Source organism: Alexandromys fortis, unplaced genomic scaffold (assembly GCF_014885135.2).
Source record: "Alexandromys fortis isolate MF-2015 unplaced genomic scaffold, M_Fortis_MF-2015_v1.1 scaffold_3, whole genome shotgun sequence".
Taxonomy (NCBI): Eukaryota; Metazoa; Chordata; class Mammalia; order Rodentia; family Cricetidae; genus Alexandromys; species Alexandromys fortis.
Genome location: NW_026067909.1, coordinates 11,016,089 through 11,034,328, shown reverse-complemented (window position 1 = coordinate 11,034,328; position 18,240 = coordinate 11,016,089). Strand labels below are relative to the sequence as shown.

At 52.5% G+C, this 18,240-nt stretch overlaps 1 protein-coding gene across 1 annotated transcript; it reads left to right on the top strand.

Annotated features, from left to right (window-relative positions):
• Nucleotides 1–2,110: 2,110 nt before the first annotated feature.
• Nucleotides 2,111–4,144, top strand: Ascl2 (achaete-scute family bHLH transcription factor 2). Its single transcript, XM_050136482.1, has 2 exons — nt 2,111–3,071; nt 3,632–4,144. Exon 1 carries the CDS (start codon nt 2,472–2,474, stop codon nt 3,051–3,053), a length of 582 nt encoding a protein of 193 aa, XP_049992439.1. The 5' UTR covers nt 2,111–2,471; the 3' UTR covers nt 3,054–3,071; nt 3,632–4,144.
• Nucleotides 4,145–18,240: the final 14,096 nt, after the last annotated feature.

Genomic DNA, 18,240 nt, shown 5'->3' with positions numbered 1-18,240 from the left:
TTTTTTAACCAGGGAAGGGGTCTGGGGGTGTGGCTCAGTTGCTAGATTGTATAGCATGCACCATGCACAGAGCTCTGGGTTCAATCCCCAGCATCACATATAATTGGTATGGTGGTGCATGCCTGTAAACCCAGCATTCTGGAGATATTAGGAGGAGGATGAACAGTTCTGAAGTTCAAGGCCATCCTTAGCTACGTAGGGACTAGTCTAGGCTTCAAGAGGCCCTACACCCCCCCAGAAGGGAAAGTAAAAACAAAACAAAAACAAACAACAAAAAAGCTCAGGGAAAAGCAGAGAGGCAAGCAGGACAAAAGTGACCGCTAAACAGGGAAGGTCTGCAGATCAAGGAGCCAGGATACAATCTGTTCACATTTATTTTGTATGTGTGTACATGCTTTTGTGTGTGAGGGTGGACACGACAATGTGTGTGGAATTTGGAGGATATCTCAGATGTTGGTCCTCCCCTTCCAGTCTGTTTGAGATTAGAATCTGTTGTACAGTTTTGCATTAGTGAGGCTAGTTGACCCGGGAGTTCACAAGGATTCTTCTGTCCTCTGCTTTCCATCTTGGCTTTATATAGGTTCTGAGGATTTTAACTGAGATCCTTACACTTGCACAGCAAGCCCTTTACCCAATGAACAAACTCTCCAGCCCACTTTCTGCATCCGTTTCTACTTGGATTGCTCCACAAGGCAGAGAAGTGACGTGACTCATTTAGGTGCTCTGAGCAGGCACCCAGGAAGCTGAGACTCACAGCCCACCTCCCACAGCATGGTCAAAAGCTAATTTAGAAGTTTAGGTAGATACAGCTCCGGTGGATCCTGGAGGGTAACGGAGTCAGCAGGCAGCCACCACACCAGTGGCAAACGCTCCCTGGGAGTGTGGAAGCAGAGAGAAGTCCTGGATCGGGCCGGTTGTCCTCCCTCAATCATTTATATCCAGGCACCCAGACCCGCCGAATAGACCACTTCTGCACTATAGATCTTGGCTCAGGAGCACCTAGTCATTTTGGGGAAAACTGGACTTGCTATGGCCCCAAGGGCACAGTTCCGGGACAGCGGGGGCAGGATTAAGATTTTTCCAAGATCAGTGCATTACCCCTCGACTCTCCCTCCACCAGCCTCAGGGGAGGGATGGGACTGAGAGGCCCGCTGGAATACTGAGAAGTGTCTTTGAGCAAAAAAGCCCAGGAACTGAACGAGAACTAGTCTGGCTGGATTCAGGAGGCTTAGTCGGGAAAAGAGACCCAGACTTGGAGAGCTGGTTGTAAGATGCATATGAGAGAGCGTGTGAGAAAGGAGGAGTCAGAGTTGGCTTGATTGCATCCCCTCAGGTCGTGGCACCGAGTCCTGAGGCTCTTTGAAACCAAAGAGGCATTGGGTGTGCATGAGGGACTGAACGGGGACAAGGTGCCTGGGGAACATGAAATTTCCTAGCACATGTCTGAACCACTTCTCAAGACCTGCTCACACTCAAAGTGGGACAGGTGTGTACCAGCAGTACGTGGACGCCCGGGTCCGGGAGGAGGAGCAGGGTGGGGCGGAGTGGGCGTGGAGCTTTGTTCAAGACACTCCCCATCTCTGGAGCCACGCGCCAGGCGTACGCTTCTTCCTGACCCAGCATAGGACCGCGCCAGCTGTCATTGGCCAAAGGGACGATCCCAGATTGGCTGAGACTCCGGCTCCCGCCTCCTCCGCCGGGGGCAGGGGGGGGGGGACGTGGGAGCGGGCTCGTGGCGCGTGTGCTGGGGGTGGAGGTGTGGGGGGTTCGCGCTCACTCCTCGGCCACTGCAAAGCCTAGTCGGGTTCGTCACCCGGTCGCGCGCTCTAGGTGTGCAGAGACCTAGCAGCTCTTGGGGCTTGAGTGCTGAGTACCAGGGTGGATAGGGGTGCTTGAAGAGTACACTCGGACCCTCTGACAGGCCCTGGGGGCGTGGGACTTTAGGAGCACAGTCCTGGATCTGCATTCTAGTACTTGTCGTGGACGCACTAAGCACCTGCCCAGAGCGTGGGGGCGCAGTAGCCTGCGAACTGCACGCGAAGAGTTGGGGGTGGGGTCGCGCGGTGTCAGCTTTGCAGAATGTGTACGCCAGGGGGAGGGTGAAGCGTGGCGGGAGGGCGAGGCGAAAGAAGGAGGGCGTGAGAAAGGAGGCGGCGGCTCGCGGAGGAGGGTTATCTATACATTTTAAAAGGAGCCGCTTGAGCGGTGCACAAGGAGACCAGGGGAGGTCTGACCGCACGCGCGGGACACGAGCGTACCACGCTTCCCTACTTTCAGCCCTTGTACGACACGGGGTCCCAGGACTCCAGAAGGCCAGCGACGCGTGCACCAGGAAATCCTGCAGCAGTGCCCTGCCTGAGACCAGCGGAGGTGAGACCGTTTGCTTCCCACCGCACCCGGTTCCTCGCGGGCACTTTTCCTGTAGCACTCCGAAACTCCTAGCAGGCGCCCGAGGGCTGGATGCGAGCTTGATGGACGGCTGCGCGCTGCCCCGACTCATGCCCGCCTCGCCTGGAGTCGCTGGAACCTGCGCTGCTCGGCGGAGACCCGCATCCCCGGAACTGCTGCGGTGCAGCCGCCGGCGGCGATCTGGCACAACCGAGGCTGGGGGCGGCTCGGCGGCCGTGGCACGCCGCAACGAGCGCGAACGCAACCGCGTGAAGCTGGTAAACTTGGGCTTCCAGGCGCTGCGGCAGCACGTGCCGCACGGCGGCGCCAGCAAGAAGCTGAGTAAGGTGGAGACGCTGCGCTCCGCCGTAGAATATATTCGTGCGCTGCAGCGGCTGCTTGCAGAGCACGACGCGGTGCGCGCCGCGCTTGCCGGAGGGCTGCTAACACCGGCCACTCGGCCCTCGGCCGCCCGCGCGCCTCCTGTTGCCTCCCCTGCCAGTGCGTCGCTGTCCTGCGCGTCTTCATCCCCAGACCGCCGGGGCAGCTCGGAGCCTGGCTCCCCGCGCTCCGCCTACTCGTCGGAGGACAGTGGCTGCGAGGGAGAGCTGAGTCCCGTGGAGCGCGAGCTGCTTGATTTTTCCAGCTGGTTAGGGGGCTACTGAGCACCCAACCCCTCTAAGGTAAATTCCAGGGCCGCGGGGAGGAAAGGCAGTAAAGGAGACACGTGGTGGGCGGGCCTGGCACTTTGCGCCACGGAGACCCAGTGCAGCCAGGGCTCGGCTGGGGCGATCAGTTCGATTTCGCGCAGGCTTCATTTTTCCTCAACCTTTTTCAAGCCTGAGCAAGACCCGCGTTTGTTTGTCCGGGATTGCAAAACTTCCTCTCTGGGCTCTGCTGCGGATGGGGGAGGGGGAGGATAGAGGAGGGGAGCGGCCTCAGGGCCGGGCCGGCGAGGTCCCAGTACTGGCGGAGCCCGGCCGAGTCGAGTGCTGGAGGCGGGGTGAGTTTGCATTGCAAATCGCGTCCTGGGCCGGGGTGCTGAATGAGTCGGCGGGAGCGGGCCCCTGAGTCACCGCGGGCCGACTCTGAGCGTGCGCCCCGCCCCCGTCGGCGCCTCCGAGCGGATCGAGGCACCCACGATCTGAGACTCCAAAACTAACCAAGCAAACGAAACTACCTGCTGCGCCTTGGGAGGTGGGGCGGTGTCCACACACTTTAACGCGTTCTGTCCCCTTCACAGCCACATCTCTGATTGTGTCCTGGTGGACAGACCCGCGTTACTTGCCCACGAAGCCTGGAGCGATGCCTTGCCCATGCTGTATGGTGCAGCTTGACCAAAAGCCAAGTGCTGACCTCTGCTCGGCCTCCACCCCTCGGAATGACACCGTCTCCCAGTCCGTGTAGCACTAGGACTTGGAGATTTCTCAGGAGAGAGGATTTTACAATGACAATCTATTTTTTACGAATTAACTTGAACTGCTGGAGGGACTCTACTGAAAATATGAAGACTTATTTTTGTACAAAGGATCCTTAGGCTTGGAGCACAATAAAGATTGTCTCTGCCCCTCACCCCCACTGTCTAGAACTTTCCAACCTGGCCAAAGTTTGGACCAGTCAGGTCCTGAGGGCAAGATGCCTGACTGCACTTTTCCTCTTCTGAAGCCAGCCTGCCGCTGATGTTTGGCCAGCGTGGGAAAAGTGTACCCGCTCTTGTAAAGTGTACTATTCTATAAAGTTGTTTTTCATTGGTGTTTGCAGTGCCTTCTACCGTCTTGTCCCTGTTTCCTAGTGAGGGCTAGGCCTGGGTGGACAGTGTCTGAGATTTCTCTTGAGCCCCACATTGCATGAGCTGATGCATGGGTGTGAGTGCCTATTCTAGCCATCTCCACAGATAGCAAAGCAATTCAGACACCTTGGAGGACAAGGGCTTTTATGCAGGTTGTCTGTAAGCCAGTGTCTGCCCTGCATGGCTGCTTGCCCCTAGGAAGGGTCTGTGTAAAAGGGCAAGTGCAGGGTCCTAGACCGAGGGTATTTTGATGTGTGTGAGCCATTGACTTCCCATCTCTGAATTGTGGGCATCTCTAGGCCCAGGTCTCTTCCTTACCCGGCTGGGTGGCCCTTGGCAAATTGCCTAGCTGGCAAATAGTGCTGAGTGTAAACCTTCCAGGTTTTAGAGGGGATGGAAAACGTGTCCATGAGCTTGCAGCCAGCATGTGCTGGGCCCCTGTGCTGGCTGCTAGGACTAGTGGCCATCCTTAGACCCTACAGATAGATCCCTCAAGGAAGATCTGGAAGCTTCCCAAGGACTCCCCACCCACGTTCCTTAGCCCAGGGAACCAGGCTGTGATTGCTGAGATATTACCCAGCTCCACCTTTGACCCTGAGCCTCTGCAGCTTTGAAGTCTCCGAGTGGCCAAAGCTCCCTTTTATTGCCGTGGTTTGGGAGGGGCAGAGGGGATCCCCAGGTGGTTTTAGGGTGCTTCAAGCACCCCTTCAGGAGGGAGTGGTTTGAAGCACAACCGTTGGAGCTGTGAGAAGCAGGAAGGACTGTGCCACGGAGCAGATGTCTTCCATGTACCTGTGGTACAGAAGGCTGTATACAAGGAGTTCCTCTGTCTCGGTATAACGACAGGGTCCCTTCTTCCCCATAGGACCCAGAACCTTAGAGCCAGAGTCAAAGTTTGTCAGCTGTTCTGATGGGGATTAGGCTCAGTTGGGGTCAGCCCAGCTACAGCTTGGGGCCGCAGGACTGAGTGGACCTGTCTTGGTGGACAACATGAGACATGTCATGACCACTGTGGGAGAGTCATCCTTTTCCCAGGAGCCCATTGTCAGCCAGTGTCTTTACTGAGCCAGGAGACCTGACTCCCGCTTTCTTTTCCATATCTCAAAGTGATTTGTGGAAAGGTGGGGTGTAGCTGGAAGCATAAGCCACCCTGTGTACACAAATCCCTGGTGACGTTAACGGTGTGCTCCTGTAATATTATAGTGTATCGGAAGTCTTCATTAAGCAACTTTATTGGCTCACAGCTGTAGTCTGAACACTTAGACTGAGACAGGAGGATTGTTGTTTCAGGCCAGTCTGAGCTCAGAGGGGTGGGGGCGGAGGAGGCAGGACAGATGGCTCAGTGGGTGAAAGTGCTTGCTGTGCAAGTGTGAGGGCCTGAATTTAAATCCTCAGGGTTCATATAGAAACTGGGCTCACAGCACATCTGTAACGCCGGAGCTCCTTTGGTGAGATGGGAGGCAGAGGCAGAGCAATCTCTGGAAGTGTACAGGCCAGCCATACTGGTGCACACCGCAGAAAAACGAAAGCCCCGTATGTCAAGGTGGAAGGTGAGGACCAGTGCCTGATGCTCTGATCCTCAAGCACCAATAGGCGCATACACAACACAGGCACAGAGAAACTTCTCTGCTTCTTGAAGTGAGGCTGTGTTTGGTGTGCCAGATAGAAACCCCAGCCTCAGGGAACTTCCCTTCTGCTGCAGACAAGCCTATTGGCAAGAGGCATGTACCAGATCGTGGGGAGCCTGGTGAAAGCTTTGCTTAAGCCCACAACCAGCTTACGGCTTAAGGAGGCTACTGCCGCCCCGCCCTGCTTCCTGACTCCACGCAGTTTTGAAGTGCCTCCAGATTGTATGATTTCCGTGCCTAAGGAAACCCCAGTGCCTTTTATCACAGTGATGTAAGTGCAGCTTGCCGGCCAGTGACACCATTCTCTCTCTGACCTGTAGAACCGGGGTCCGTCCCATGTCCATACAACAAACTTGCTGCATAGATCTCTTAAGCCTCTTGGAAGCCATCTGTCCCAGGCATGGTGTTTGGAGTCCCTGGCCCTGTGTTTCCCGCAGATATTAGCCTGAGGGACCGAGTGGAGCTCTCTTTGGCAGCGTACTGCCCTGTGCCTGTAACCTGCCTCATGATAGGTGTGGTCACCATCTAATTCATTACCCAAACTTATCCCCGTGCGGCCACTGTAGAGAGTAGAAGGTCTGTTTACAAGCAGCCAGACAACAGGTGAGTCACCTGAGCTGATGCTCTGCTCAGAAGGTCCCTTGAGCTGTCAATTACGGAACACCAATCCCCACTGATTAAGTGCCCGAAGCCACAGAACTTGATCATGGCATGTAAACGGGACTCTGGCCCTGGGCTTTCACTCATCCTGAATAGTCAGGAGTGGTGGCCCTGAAGCTGTCCTGGGGAGAACACCCCCAACATTTGGTGTTCTGGACGAACAAATCTAGACTAGGCAGAGTACCTCTTGGACAGGGCCCCTGGCTTGCCCTAGGCTCTGCTGGAGTGGGGGTGGGGAGCAGCCAAACTGCTGGAAGGAGAGCCGCCCATTCCAGGCAGAAGGTGATCTGGATCAGTTTGGGGAGTGGGGGCAGGGATAGCCTCTTGGAGCTCCCGTCCACAGGACAAGGTGGAGTAGTGCCTCCAAACGGGTTACCAGCCACAGAGTCACACTCAATGTCATGCTTACCCCGGCAAGGGGTAAGTGGGGAAGTAGAGGGCAATCCAATGACCTAGGATCCAGGGAGCACTAGTGTATCCTGGGAAGATTTCTATGGACTCTGGCTCAAAAATCACTTTCTCCTAAATCTGGCTCTCCACATTGTGTGTGTAGCGGGGAGTAGTCACTGACACACAAGGACCCCAAAATAGGTCAGGGAGGTCGCCAAGGTTGAATATCCTATGAACTCAGGTCTCCAACCAACCACACATCCAGGGAATCTTCACTGGCACCACGCTCTGTGTTAGGAATGGGGTGTGTCACATGTCACCCCCGCCCCCTCAGAGAGCCCAGTCTCTGGTGAATGCCATCTTCTAGACAGCTGATGAACTCCTGCATGGTAGTGTCAAGGGCATATGTACTGGGCCCCAGGCTGCAGCCGAGGTCTGGGGTTGTATCCTTTTTCCTCAGTTTCTCAGAACCATCTCTACAGTGTTGACCTCCTGGGGCAGTCATCTGGCCTGTGATGGCCCAGGGTTCAGATGAGCTGCATAGACTAGTCTGTCAGTCAAGGCCATGTTGTACAAGGTTCTTTTCATTGCAAGGCAGCACCATTGAAGGCACCATACTGCCCAGGATACTGTCTTCCCAAGGAGGTCAAGGCAGCCCTGGGAGCCCAGCTGTGACTAGCCTTTGGAGTCCCCAAACCTGAGCTCTACAAGAACACAGGAACAAACACTCATGCTGCACGATGCAGGATGTCCATGGCAGGCTAAGGAAAGCCTGGGGCCCAGAGCAAAGCAAGTGGAGTTTCAGGGGGATCCTGCCCTTCATCTCTCTCTATTTTGTGCATCCTTCTTCTGCTTGCCCTGGGTCTCCACTGTGATGTGTGCCACCCCACCCCCCAAAAAAGACAGAGCCAAGGGATTGCACTGAAACCTTTGAAACTGCAAGTCGAGATAAACCTCTTCTGCTTAGGGACTGATTACCTCCAGCGCTTTATTGTGGGACAGGAAGCCGACTGAGATGCTCCTTGCTCTAAAAGGCGTCAGAAGGTCAGGCCTCTTCTTTACTACTTCGTGTCTCATACTCACTAATTTAATGTTGTAGAGAAAGGAACACGAACAGTTTAAATTACAGTTGGCCTTCCGTATCCAAGGGCTTTCCAGTCATGGTACACATGCATGTGTGTGCATGTGTGTAAGCCAGAGGCTGATGTTGGGTTTCTTATTATTCTGCACCTTAGTTTTTGAGACAAGGTCTCTCACTGGGCCTGAAGCTGTCTTATTGGCTACACTGACTGCATGGAAAATATCAGAGATCTTCCTATCTACCCCTCCCCAGAGCTGGCATTACAAATGCCTCTTTGCCTGACTTTTTTTTTTTAAATTTTGTATGTCTATTTTTTATTTTTTTATTGATTTTTTTTTATTGAACTCTACATTTTTCTTTGCTCCCCTCCCTGCCTTTCCCCTCCCTTTTAGCCTTCTCCCAAGGTCCCCATTCTCCCAATTTATTCAGTAGATCTTGTCTTTTTCTACTTCCCATGTAGATTAGATCTATGTATGTCTCTCCTAGGGTCCTCATTGTTGTCTAAGTTCTCTGGGATTGTGATTTGTGGGCTGTTTTTTTTTTTGCTTTATGTTTAAAAACCATTTATGAATGAGTCCATGTGATATTTGTCTTTCTGTGTCTGGGTTACCTCACTCAAAATGATGTTTTCTAGCTCCATCCATTTTCCAGCAAAATTCAAGATGTCATCATTTTTTTTTTTCTGCTGTGTAGTCCTCCATTGTGTAAATGTACCCACATTTTCCTTATCCATTCTTCGGGTGGAAACAACCTAAATGCCTGACTTTTTATATGGTTGCAGGGGGCCAAACTCATGTCTTTATGCTTGTGCAGTGTTTTAAAGTTTGAGCCATCTCTCTAGTCCGTTGAAAAATTTTGAGATGCTGGGGGTGGTGGCAAACATCTTTAATTCCAGCATTAAGGAAGCAGAGGCAGAAGAATCTCTGGTCAGACCCGGTCTACAGAGTGAGTCCCAGCACAATCAGGGTTACACAGGAAAAAAAAAAAAAAAACCCTGCCTCTAAAAAACGAAACAAAATAAAATATTTTACAAAACAATTTTACCCTTGGTAAACATGTAGGGACTTTTCTCTTGTCAATAGTACATGAACCCGGCGGGGCGGTGGTGGCGTACGCCTTTAATCCCAGCATTTGGGAGGCAGAGGCAGGCAGATCTCTGTGAGTTCGAGGCCAGCCTGGTCTACAAGAGCTAGTTCCAGGACAGGAACCAAAAGCTACAGAGAAACCCTGTCTCGAAAAATCAAAAAAAAAAAAAATAGTACATGAACCCATCACATACAGCTTTCTGTTGTGTTGCCAGTCACAGAAGGAAGATAAAAGCACACGAGAGATGCGTAGCTTCTATAACATACTACAGGGTTCAATAGAGGAGACTTGAGCACTCGTTTTGGGGTATCTTAGGGGTGGTAATTTCCCAAATCAGTTGCCCTCAAATATAAAAGACTGACTGGAAGAAATAACATAATGTTGCCATCTGCCCTTTTGTTGTATGATGCCAATTAGACATACAAATGCAAGAACATTTAGCTGGTATGCTAAATCTGACAGGACATAGTTCCAGGTATCCCAGAGATACTGCATGGCCAGCGTTCAATGGTTTGTGTACTGTGTCAGTACTCCTCATCCTTGCTTACTGATGGGGAACAGGTACAGGACAGGCATGCTAGCACACGCCTTTAATCCCAGCACTTGGGAGGCAGAGGCAGACAGACCTCTGCAAGTTCCAGGCCAACCAAAGCTATACAGTAAGACCCTATTTCAAACAACAGCCACAACAAAAAGGTACTGGGTTGACCCCACCCTTCTGTCAGCATATTCAGCATAAGTGGTTGACTGCTGCAGGGAAGTCTCCCCACTAAGGCAGACATTGTCTCCTGTCCCCCCAGCCCTTCATGCTTACACTGTCTCCTTCCTGCCTTTGAAGCCAGCTCCTGGTTTGAATGAGAAATGTGACCTCTGGGTACCTAGCTTTTTCAACTGTAGATGTAACTGGGAGACCTTTGACTTGACAAAGGGGTGGGAGATGACAAGGCTGAACATGAACAGGGTACAATGTCTCCTTAACTCACAAGCCTACTCCAGAGTCCCCTGACCCACCCGCTCCCATTCAAAGGGAAGAATACCAAGATGCCGTGGGACATGGGGACACTGTGGTTCCTACGGGGCTACAGAGCTCTCACACCCAGGAAGCTGGCCCTCAAGCCGCCCTCAGACTGCCGTGTGAAGAGACCCCAAATACCACTTGCTTTCTGCCCCTTTTAAGATCAGAGCTCCTTGTAGGTGTGACACCGAGACCTAGCAAGCAGTGGAAGGGCTGTGTCCGGGAATGCCGCTGTCAACAGGGCCCTGATGCTCTTACGTCTTCCCTTCTCCTGAGACCCGGGTGCCACATGGCCGTAGTCTATATCCAGAGGCAACTGGTCTGACTGTAGGGTGAGACTGAAGGGACCTGACCTAGGGTTGCCTAGGACAGCTTCTGGAGGCTTCATGGCACAACTGGGCCCTTGGATGGGTACATGCCTTCAGTTCTCTACTTGCCAGCCTGTTCTGGTAAGTGGCGTCTCAAACCCAGTCGGACTTTTAGAGCCCAGAGAAGATGAGAGGGAGCCTAGGCTGTGAAGACAAGTGGCTAGTAGAGGGTGGAGGCTGCTGTCAGGGAAAAGACCCAGTACAATGACATGGGAGCTCCAGTCTCCCCCGGGGGACACACCCTCCTGGACTCTTTGTGGTGTCCCAAGGCCCACAGGTATCCCAAGATGAACAGGGCTCCTAGTGAGCAGAAGTGGAGGTCACACCTGAGGTGGGGACACCATGTTTGCTCTTTTCTGCTCACGTGGAGAGACTGGTTTGCCAGTTGAGAGGAGCCAGGGTCTAGCTTAGGCCTCTAGACCCTCCAAACCTTCCAAGCAGGTGAGGAAAAGGCCTATTCCCTGGGCTTGGAGACAAGAGGCAGAGGCCTTGGGCTCAGGAAGGGCTCCCTGAAGGCTGATTGGAGGGTAGCTCCTCTGCTTTGACACCGGGTCCTGCTTCATTCCAGAACTCCTCCTTTGTGGGCCTAAAGGAAGGAGGAATAGAAAAGAGAGGGGCTGAAAGCAGGTACGGTCCACTCAGGGTTGATTCCTGCTCCCCCTGCTACCAGGACCGGTGGGATCCTGACCTACCACTCTGGCCCTTTCCCTCCCTGGCTCCTGGTTGGGTTTAGGGGAGTGAGATGATTGGCCAGAGGCCTGGAGAAACAGAGAACCTCACCTCCTGCCTCCAGGTGCTTAGCAGGGCCCCTCCTGAGATTGTGAGCTCCTGCCCCTCACCTCCACCCCCTTCATTTTACATATGGGACAGGCCACAGTGAAAGTTTCTGCATCCCATTAGTCCCTCCATCACACAATAATTCGAATCAGACCAAATCAAACCGAATTAGAAAAAGCCCAGGTTTAATGGATACCAACACTCCTGGATGGATGGCTTTCCAGCCCCCCCCAGAGAGGAAATGGGAAGGGACCAGAAAACCACGAGTTTTTTCTCTGGGGAGCAGTTTAAATACTCTGTGGAAGTGTTCTTAAGTGTCTCTGGGGAGGGGGCCATCGTTTGACAGACTTTCTTGGAGGTGGAGTATGGACTGAGGCAGTTCCAGGGGAGGGGGTTTGGGCTGGAACATTCCAGACTCTTTGGGAATATGGATGCCAGGGCTGAGTTGAAGCTTCCACTCACACTGTGCAGAGGGCTCTAAGCTGCTAGGGGCCTAGGTGTCTCCCAGAGGTCAGGGACCTCCTGAGGGGTCACTCCTCCAGAGTGACTGCCCAAAGTAACTCAGCAACAGGAGGCAGGGGTGGGATATGCTTGCCAGTCCTAGTTCCTCTACCCGGCCCCCAGGTACCCACACTCCACTGTGGAAGATCAGGGAGGGTGATGAGCGGCCATCTGGGTGCTGCTTGTTGTACCTCCAGCACCAGGAAAAGCCGGCCCCAGTTACTAATGCCCCAGGGAGCACATTTGCGGAGCAGCAGCAGGACCGGGGGCGTGACAGCTGCAGAGGCAGAGGTAAGTCAGCCAGGTCTGGGGACAGCACTTTAGCGTCTCCTCAGGGCTTTCTCTGAGTCTCGAAGTCTGAGGTAGAGGTGTTACAAGGTGTTACATGGCAGATGGTGTCTTCTCTTGTGTCCTCATGTGATCCTCGTCTGTGTGCCTGTGTCCTGATCCCTTCTACAAGAAACCCACGTCGTAGGAATGGAGGCCACCCTAATGGCCTCTTTTTAACTTACCTCTTCAAAGACCAGTCTCTAAGCCCAGTACCCTGGATGACCGGATGGTTGTGGCTTCAGTTGACAAGTGTGTGTGCATAAGGATCAAGGCAGCCCCCATCAAACAGGAAGGGAGGGGCCTCTGACATAGATGCATTCAAGCCACACCTCTCCTTCGCTGTTCACGTACCCTGGCGAAGCAGGTCTCTCTTTGGGCAACTCTTGTGGATGGTAACTAGTCCAGAACTGAGAACAGGGACTCTTGATTTTCCATGTGGCCTTAGGAGAGATACCTCTCCTGAGACTAGGGTGGCTGGGACCAGACCTGAGAGTAGCAGCAGTTACCCCCTAAGATCACAGCCCTGGCAAGGTGGAGCCTAGGAGGTTGGCATGGACTCCCTCTTCCCCAAGAGCTGCTAAGTGGGCCCCTTCTACTTATGATCTCATGTGACAGTGACCTCAGAGCTGCCCTGACAGACTGAGGAGCAGGCAGCACCCCCACCCCCCAGCTGGCCCCAGCTATGGGATTTTGGGAGCCAATGTGACAGGGATGTTGGCTTCCCCCACCTGTTGGTAGATTACAGTTTTCCCCTTAGCTTGTCTTTTGGGCCTATTCCTCGAGGTGATGTGGCCCAAGGTACTGACTGTGCTGTGATGTTATCTGGGAGGTGAGGGTAGCCCTAGGCTCCCTATTACCCGCCTTCCCTGCACCTGGTGCTTGCCTGGGAGTCCCAGGCTTAGTCCAGTCTCCCAGAGGCTGGCTGTATTGATAAACATGCAAAACTCCAAATGAATTCAATTAATATCCAAATGAGGGCCAGGGAGCAGTTGCTGAGTGGCAGAGGCTGGGCTGGGCTGTATCTTGGTGCCTCAAATATTTGTCTCTTATTTGAATGCCTTTTGTAGGCTGGCAGGTGGGGCCTTCAGTCAGACAACAGCTGTTTTGTAAGTTAGGTTTGGGAAGATTTGGGCTGGGTTTTGTGTGTCCAAGTCCACCTTCTGGGCTCCACAGCCTGTCTCCTCCCTGACTTCTCCCTGTAGCCTCCATAGGCTGGCTACTGTCTAAACCACACCCTCTTGCAAGGTAGACAGAGAAAGGAAGTAGAGGCCCGCTTGCCAGCTTGAGGCTGAGTAGCTTTGTGTTAGAATCTAGCTGTGAAGCGGGTAAACTTAATTTCTGGGGCCTTGGTAATCCCAGGCTGAAGCCAGGACTCCATGGGAGAGATATGGCAGCTAGACACACAGTTTTCTCAGGACAGGATGTGTGTGACCCAGACATCTGGGTGTGCAACACGTGTGTCTGATGCCTCTCCAGTTGTCCCTCCTATTCTGAGTCCAGTCAGTGTGTAGTTAATCTGACTCCCCCACAAGGTAACAGCCTTGTCATTCCTGGGACTTGGGATCCTGGTCACTTCTCTAGTCAATTTTCCTCTGGACACACCTAGAATTAGCAAGGTGCTCAGAGGCCAGTTTTTAGAACAGAGAACTTCTTCCTTAGTTTACCATGCTGGGGTGCCGGACCCAAAGTGTTTCCTGCTTCACTTTAGCCTGTGTTCTGCGCCCATTTCGAGGTGGAGGCTGAGTCTTGATCATCTTCCTCAGGGCCACTCTGGGTGTGGCCCTTTCTCCTAACTAACAATGTGATTTCTTTAGCTGACCTTTAGCTGGTGGAAATGAGTTCCCAGGACTGGGCAAGGAAAGCTTATAGAGCGGTGGTTCTCAGCCTCCTTATGATGCAACCCTTTAATGCAGTCACTCATGTTGTGGTGACCCCCAACCATAAAACTATTTTTGTTGCTACTTCATAACTGTAATATTGCGACTGTTATGAATCATAATGTAAATATCTCTGTTTTCTAATGGTCTTAGGCAACCCCTGTGAAAGGGTCATTAGACTTCTAAGGGTCACAACCCACAGGTTGAGAACCAGTGCTGTAAAGGGTAGGGGGGTCATGGGCTCCCTACAGCCTAGGATTAAGGGGTGGAGGAGTGCTGGGCTCACCTCAGCATCTTCCTGACAGTCTCTATCTCCATCGCTTCCCCAGTTTCACCCTGGCAGGGCCATGTTGTAATAGTGCATCTTTGTAGTGATCTTGCTGGGGGCTCCTCCTCCCAAACCACCTTGCAGGAGCTAAAGCCTACATCCCAGCCCTAAGATGCACTCTGAAGAGAGCAGGCTAGAAGAGAGGATGGGACAGACATGGGCACACCTTTCCGTCCATCTCACAGTAGGCCCCTGCTCACCCCTAACGGGTCTGTCCTTTTATTCTCATTTCTTCAAAGTGCCTACTCACCCTGCCCTCCTTCTGGGGATGCTGGATGCTGAGGAGGCAGCAAAGAGAACTTTGGCCTCCTGCACAACTGGGTAGGAGGACTCTAGAGGTCATGGTCAGCTTGGACCTGCAGATGAAGAGGGTCTAGTAGAAGGAGGGCCAGTGGATTGTAGAGAGGCAAGCTTCAGGCTTGTGCTAAATTTCCTGTCCCTAGTTACCTGCATCCATCCTGCCGTTGGAGTCAAGATCACTGGAATCCTGCCTACCTTCCTAAGACCATCACATTCTGGCTACCTCTGTGGTGCAAACGAAGAGGGGATACTAGAGGGTTCCCAGGGGTTATGTAGACTGGAGATTGGATCGGACTGAGATATGGGCCTTGAGCTTAATTGAGGGGTCCTAACCAGGACAACTGGTCACCACTCTGCAGCAAAGGCCTCTTGGTGGAGAGTGCCATCTCCCCACAAGAGCGTGCTCTCAGTCACCTTCCCCAGAGACATAAGCCTGCCATTACCCTATATCTACCCCCGAATCTCCCCTCTTCTGGGGTACTTGGATCTGTAAGTCTTAGGATACTGGCGGAGTGGCTGACATCTTTCATATGAGGTGTTAAGTCTGAGCGGAAGTCTGGTGTACGTGCTGATGAATTCTGTGTTCATCTGCGTTTTGATATCCCTCAGTCACCACACCCAATGCTTCCAGAGCCACAGACTTCCCTGAGATTTGGCCCCTTCCCTGCCACGACGTCCTGCTATCTGTTACCACACCTTTGGGCTGTTCTTGAACTTCTTTTGAACAAAACACACATATGACCCTGAGAGCCCTTAACTGCTGTGGTCTCTGAGGATGGCCACTGGTGACGACATGAGGGTCTGCCCTCCTCTCTGCTAGCGACAGTAGTCCGTGGTTCAGCCTCTACAGACAATGCTCTCACGGCTTTCTTGGGCTACTGTGTCTCTGTAGACTCAGGCTTTCTGCCATGTTCTGTTGGTACCCAGAAGGGATCAGACTAGACTTGCATTTCCTTCCATCAGGTATGATCACTGAGGGCTCCTGAGCAGAGCTATAAGGAGCTCCTGGGCTTGACCTCTGGCTGAGATGTTAGGGCATTAGGATAATGCCCAGAAAGTAAGAGTTGGGGGCACTGGCCAATGGATGGACTCCATCTTGTTTCTTATTACCCAGCTGTGGCTACTGGGAAGTCCTGTGATGAGAGCTGGCCTACGCTGTTGGCTTCTTACTGAAGCCTGGGATCAGCATCTGGTTGATCACGTATCAGGTATCTCATTCCTAAGGGTTAAGAAGTTCTTCCTGCTTGATTAGCCTCTGAGGCAGATTCACTTGCGTAGTGGCCTCTGCCTATAACTCTGGTGCTTAGGAAGCTGTGGCACAAAGATGGAGAGTTCAAGGGTAGTCTTGTAAGACCTTTCAACCAGCCAACACCACACAGACAGATCTTCTACTTTTAAAAGAGTCCGGGTCAATTAATCTCTGGAGGTTTGATGACTGGGGTAGATTGGGACACACAGGCAGACCAGCATGGCCCCTCCCTCCCATAATGGTTCTGGGACAGGGCCTGCCTGGAGCAGAAACAGGGAGAAGGGATGTGAGGACCCGTTTCTCATTGTCAACAGGAAATGGAGGGCCTCTGAGATACTGGAGTTAATGGCCTTTCTAAAGTTCCAGTGAGGTCTCATGAGTTGTTAGTGATCTAGCGTATGGGTTCCAGAGCTCAGCCACAGGCAGCCTGGGGACAGGGCACTTCTAGAGTAGACATAGGGTGCTTGTAGGTGGATTATAGAACTTGAGCAGCTGGTGTTAGTGGTGATAGGGGAGGCCAGCTCAACTAGGAGCAGACATGGGGCCATTGGCCTGACCCAGGCAAATTCACTGCCCTGGAGAAGACTTGGACTGGGGAAGAGCTGAAAGGCAGAGCCAGGGAGGCCTCAGGGCTCAACTGGTTCAAGGATTCCAGGGAAGTTGGGTCTGGTAAACTCCCACCAGCAAGACCCATCAGGGAGATGACCGGCAGGAGGTGGCAGGCCTGGATGCAGGGTGGCAGCCAGACTAGCACCACCCTCAAGGCCTGGCCTCCCCTTCCCTAGTGGTGGCAGCTACCCCACCCCCAAACAGCACCAGGGTGGTTCAGGTTGAACCTGTTCTGGGCAGGGCCGCCACTGGGGGTGGATTCCAGCTTGTTTCTGCTCTGCTTCATTTGAAGCTGGAAATGCCTGGCCCAGCCTTGGCCACTCAAGCCCAGCCCTCAGCCCCAGGGCTCTACTTACAAGACACCAGGCAGCCAAGTGCTGCGCCTCCCTCCTCCATATATGCGCAAGAATGACATAGGCACAAGGACCCTGTGGTATACCACACACCTGTATACATGTGCATACCCAGATACATGCAGAAATATCCCGAAATAAACATATATACATGAACACACCCAGATACACCCAGACATTCCAAAAACACACACCTAGATAACATGCCAGAGACCGCAAAATGCATACACCCAGAAATATGCAGAGAAACCCCAAAACATACATACCTGCGCACACACAGATATATACAGAGACATTCCAAAACACACATCATGAAATATGTGCATATCCAGATATATGCAGACATCCCAAACACATACCTCCATCCACATACCCGGATACATTTGAGACACCCTGAAACAGACGCATATAGAAATCCATACAGAGGCCTCCCAAAACACACACATGCACATACCCATGTACATCCTAGGCCCTCTGAAACACACCAGACACATGTGATATACCCTGAAACACACGCACAGATTCATACTGAGATGTTCCCAAACATGCACACACACACACACACACACACATACCCAGTGTGGTGGTTTGAATGAGAATAATCCCTGTAGGTTCCCATATGTTTGAATGCTTGGGCCCCAGTTGGTGAAACTGTTTGGCAAGGACTAGGAGGTGTGGCCAAGAGCAGGAGTGCCGCTAGAGGGGGGTCTGAGGCTTCAAAAGCCCACCCCATTCCCGGTTAGCTCTTTCTGCCTGCGCTTATAGATCAAGACCTGAATTCTCATTTCAGTGCCGTGCCTATCTGCCAACTGCCATACTTCTGACACGGTGGTCATGGGTTCCTACTCTCTGGAACCCTAATCCGCACATGGAACCCTCCCTTTTATAAGTTGCCTTGGTCGTGGTGCTTTATCACAGCAATAGAAAAGTAACTCAGACATCCAGGTAAATGCAGACACCCCAATACACACATTTGAACACACAGATGTATGAAACACACACAGACACACTCTAATACACACAGACACTGAGAAACACATGGATACATACATGTACACAGACACATTGAGACAGAAACACACACAAAATACAGACATGCTGAAACACACACACAGACATACACACAGCCACGCATGCACAGACATAAAGTTCTATACATAAACACACCAGCAAACACACCTGCACACTCCTAAAATAAGGTAGATTGTAGCGTTAGGCAGCGGAGATACAGGCCTGGGTGGCTCCATGCTGCTTACAAAGTCTGCCATGTTCGTTCCCTATTCCCCTTATACTCCTTTCATTTATAAGCTCCTATTCAAACATCCCTTACTCCCGATACCCCATAAAGCAGAGACCACCTAGCACATGAATTGACCTCATATAGCATCCTGCATGATGACGCTGTCCCCATCTGTCCATATGGTGTTGGATAAAAGGGTTGGTTTCTAGATCAATGGAGCAGAATAGATCCCCAGAGTAGACCCTATAAACATGGCCAGTTGGGCAACTCG